General features: G+C 56.1%; 1 protein-coding gene across 1 annotated transcript; it reads right to left on the bottom strand.

The window, feature by feature from the left end:
* Positions 1-593: 593 nt before the first annotated feature.
* Positions 594-1,183, bottom strand: LOC123124350 (proline-rich receptor-like protein kinase PERK2). Its single transcript, XM_044544979.1, has one exon. The coding sequence runs from the start codon at positions 1,080-1,082 to the stop codon at positions 717-719; it is 366 nt and encodes a 121-aa protein (XP_044400914.1). The 5' UTR covers positions 1,083-1,183; the 3' UTR covers positions 594-716.
* Positions 1,184-3,525: the final 2,342 nt, after the last annotated feature.

Raw genomic sequence — 3,525 nt, 5'->3', positions numbered from 1 at the left:
TGATCCTTCATCAGCCGCCGACGGCTACAGGAGCCGTTCGACGAGTCGGATGATCCTCCACCAGTCGCCGACAGCTGCAGCTACACCGGCGACCGGAAGATGCCGGCCCAGAAGTGGTGAAAGTCCGCTTTGCTTCAATTTAATTTCCGGAAGTGGTGAAATTTCCGGAAGTGGTGAAGATCCGCTTTGCTTCAATTTAGTTTCAAGTTGTCGATGTAGTTTCAAATTGTCCGTCGTTTGAACTTTGATGGTCGTTTAAACATTCGATCTTTTGTCGTTTGAACTTTGATGGTCGTTTAAACATTCGATCTTTTGATGAAAGTATTGTGCTTGTCTGTTTGCTAATCTACATACTTTAATCGACGTTGCATGATTTAGTATGGATATAGAGGATTGGATATGAGATACACGGTCACCGCGCGTTTGAGGGTCATATTTGTCCTTTAATATTTTTTTCTAAATCTTTGATAAGAGGAAAAATTGAGTTAGAGTGCATTGATTTATGAGAAGGCAAAGCCTAACAGCATGCGCGCACCAACAGCTGCATGCTCGTGACCTGAGAGAATACAACAGTACACATCGGTGCTCCGTAGTGAAAAAGGTAGAACGTACTCCACTGCAACATGTATGTACACACTGACACCGTATGCAAAAGCTACGCAAGTGATCCAAAAAAAAAAGCTACACAGCAAGCACGCACAGACGGACCACGCTAGCTAGACGGTGCTACCATCGGGCGACACAGGGGGCAGCGGCACGTCCGGTGGCGGGGTCGTGTCCGGCACTCCGCCGGGTAGCCCACCGTCATCCTCCTCCGACGGCGGCGTGCCGGTTATCTTCTCCTTGGGCGTCGGCGTGGGGGGTCCCACGGGGTCCGGCTCCCCGAGCCTCGGCGGTGTCTGCCGCGGCGCGTCCTCTGGCAAAGGCTCCATCCCGGGCGGCGGGTTGGGGACTGTCGACGCGTGCCGCGTCGCTGAGGAAGCGACGAGCGCGCGCGGTGTCGCGGGGCGCTGCCGGAGGAGGAGCGCCTGGCGGCTGCGAGTGGCGCCGCTGGCCGCTCTGAGGTAGCCGGAGGAAGCCATCTATCGATTGTTGTTGGTTCGCTGAGGTGCTGCGTGCCCTTCCTGACTGCTGAGCTTGCTTTGTGCCGCTTGCTTTGCTATGCTGTTTCGGACGCATGCGGACGGGTGTGGTTGATGATTTAATAGGGCAGGTTGCACCATAGGACGCGACACCTGTGGCAAGCGTGGCAGAAGGCTGCCGCCTGCGTGGCCGGCCTTACTGTACAACACGTACGAGTCGCCGTTCGCATGCATCTGATGTATTTGGGCCTTTGGCGACGTGGCTGTGTTGTGTGGAGTCTATTCTTTTTTTTCCGAATGATAGCAGGAGAGCTGCTATATTCATTGATCAGAGAAAAATGGTACAAAGAGACCGCTCGGTTAATTAAAGAAAAACCGGGCTAAAACCCTAACAAACGGGCAAAACACTAGCTAAACTAGGTCAAGAGCACCGCAAGTCGCAACCACCGGCCAACGACCAGCTACAAGCTACTCTCCTAACAACCACACAAGTCCAAACTCCACCTACAGCCACACAAACTCCCAAAGGCCGTCTTCGAGGTCTTCAAAGTGACGCCTCCAAGAAGGAAGCGATGTTGCAGACACCACCGTCACCCGATCTGGCATAGCCAAATCTTAGGTTTTCACCTGAAGACCAATAGACACGAGATGTCGAGGTACAGCAAGATCCACAGCAGCCCCTTCAAGAAGGATAACGACATCCACAGACGCTGTTGCCGCCGGCGTCGACAAGGTCGATGCGAGATTTTCATCCGGAGTCGAGCCTTCCAACAGACCATCTCAACCTTCGGGGACACCCAAACGCCAACGAGCAAAAAGGAGGCCGAACACGCACCATCGAGATCGAACTGAACGCCGGAGCTGGCGGAAGCCACGCCGACTGGCCGTCCGCACCGCCGCGCGCAGGACAAGCTGGGACCCCGCCAGATCTGACCGACCCGCGTCGCCGCACGCAGGCACTGGGCGGAAAACGTCACGCACCGCCGCGCGCTGGATCTGGCCGGGACCGCGCCAAAACCTGACTGGCCCACGCTGCCGCTCGCCGGAACTAGGCGGGAACACGCCAAATCAAGCAGGCTCGCACCGCCGCGCTCTAGATCGGACCGGGGATGCGCAGAATCAGACTGGCCCGCGCCACCGTGCGCGGGATCTGGGTGGAACCTCGCCAGGGAGGCCCCGCCCGCACCTCCTCCCATCGCGAGCGTATAGAGGTAGTGCCGGCCAGGAGGAGCACCACCGAATCCAGCCAAATCAGGGAGAGAGCACCACCTTGACCGCGCTACCGCCGCAGCCATCCTCCCGCCGCGCGCCACCGCTGCAGCAAACCACCCGCCGCGCGCCGCCGAGGGCCACCGCGTCGCCCAGGGCTACCACGCGAGCACGCGGGGCCCCGCGCCGCCTAGACCCTGTCTGCCATGGCCGCAGCAGCCAACCTCTTGCCGTGAGCCGCCGCCGCAGCAAGCCTCCCACCGCGCGCCGCCCAGGGCCACCGCGTCGCGCACACGAGCCTCCGCGCCGCCATGGCCCCGCCCTGCGCCGTCCATGGCAGCCTCCCCACAAAGCTTGCAGACGAGCGAGATGAAATGGCCCCGCCGCCACCTTCACCGGAGCCGGCGCGGGCTTTGCCGGCCGCTCCTCCGGTGGCGGCGAGCCAAGGGGAGGGTTGAAAAAGGGGGGAGGCGGCGCCGATCTAGGGTTTCCCCCGTGTCGCCAGGGAAGGCGACGCGGGGGACGAGAGGGGGATCGCCAAACCTGCAAAAAATTCCCGTCTATTCTTTTTTTTAACACGGTACAAATGGCATACATACACATATACAGTTATTTCTATAAGTGCATGATTTCTATAAACGCACGCAGACACATCCTATGCCTATGAGCACCTCTGAGAATGAGCCGGCGTGTCATTTTAAGATTAATGAAGTCGACACAGACGCCTCTATAGTCGATAGGAACGTCTCTTCCCACTGAGTGCATATTGCCACCGGAAAGCCTGATACAAATTCAAGCAAATGCGAGCACCAATATCAAAGTTTTAGACTTGAAACTCTAGTAGGTCGAGGATATCACTATCGTGTGTGTAATCTGTTTCATCTGGGTTTTTCAGGAGCAAGGGAGTTTTGCCAGCATTATTAGTCAAGCACGGGATATGTTTACAATACAATACATAGTTCACGAACCTAGTCAGGTCCGGACCGAAGCCACAGAGCAGTGCACTTACTATTTCTACCAAGATTAGATAGATAGTGAGTTAGTGACTAACTGAGTTCTGCTCTCTACTAACATGCTCGAGAGTTATTTACTTAAAACCGTCATATTTGGGGCTAGAGTAATAACTTGTTACTGATGAGGTCACCTATTACAGATAAGGTCAAGAACCCATCGTACGAGACCCACATGGGGCCCATTACCACTATGGATAGGTCCGAGGACCATGCCAGCATTC

The sequence above is a fragment of the Triticum aestivum genome, chromosome 5D (assembly GCF_018294505.1).
Source record: "Triticum aestivum cultivar Chinese Spring chromosome 5D, IWGSC CS RefSeq v2.1, whole genome shotgun sequence".
NCBI classification, from domain to species: domain Eukaryota; kingdom Viridiplantae; phylum Streptophyta; class Magnoliopsida; order Poales; family Poaceae; genus Triticum; species Triticum aestivum.
The sequence above is the reverse complement of the archived record's forward strand: the minus strand, read 5'-3'. Positions and strand labels throughout refer to the sequence as shown.

What these genes read in the sequence shown, in the direction of transcription:
- LOC123124350 (XM_044544979.1), bottom strand. Translation starts at nt 1,082, where the DNA reads ATGGCTTCCTCCGGCTACCTCAGAGCGGCCAGCGGCGCCACTCGCAGC.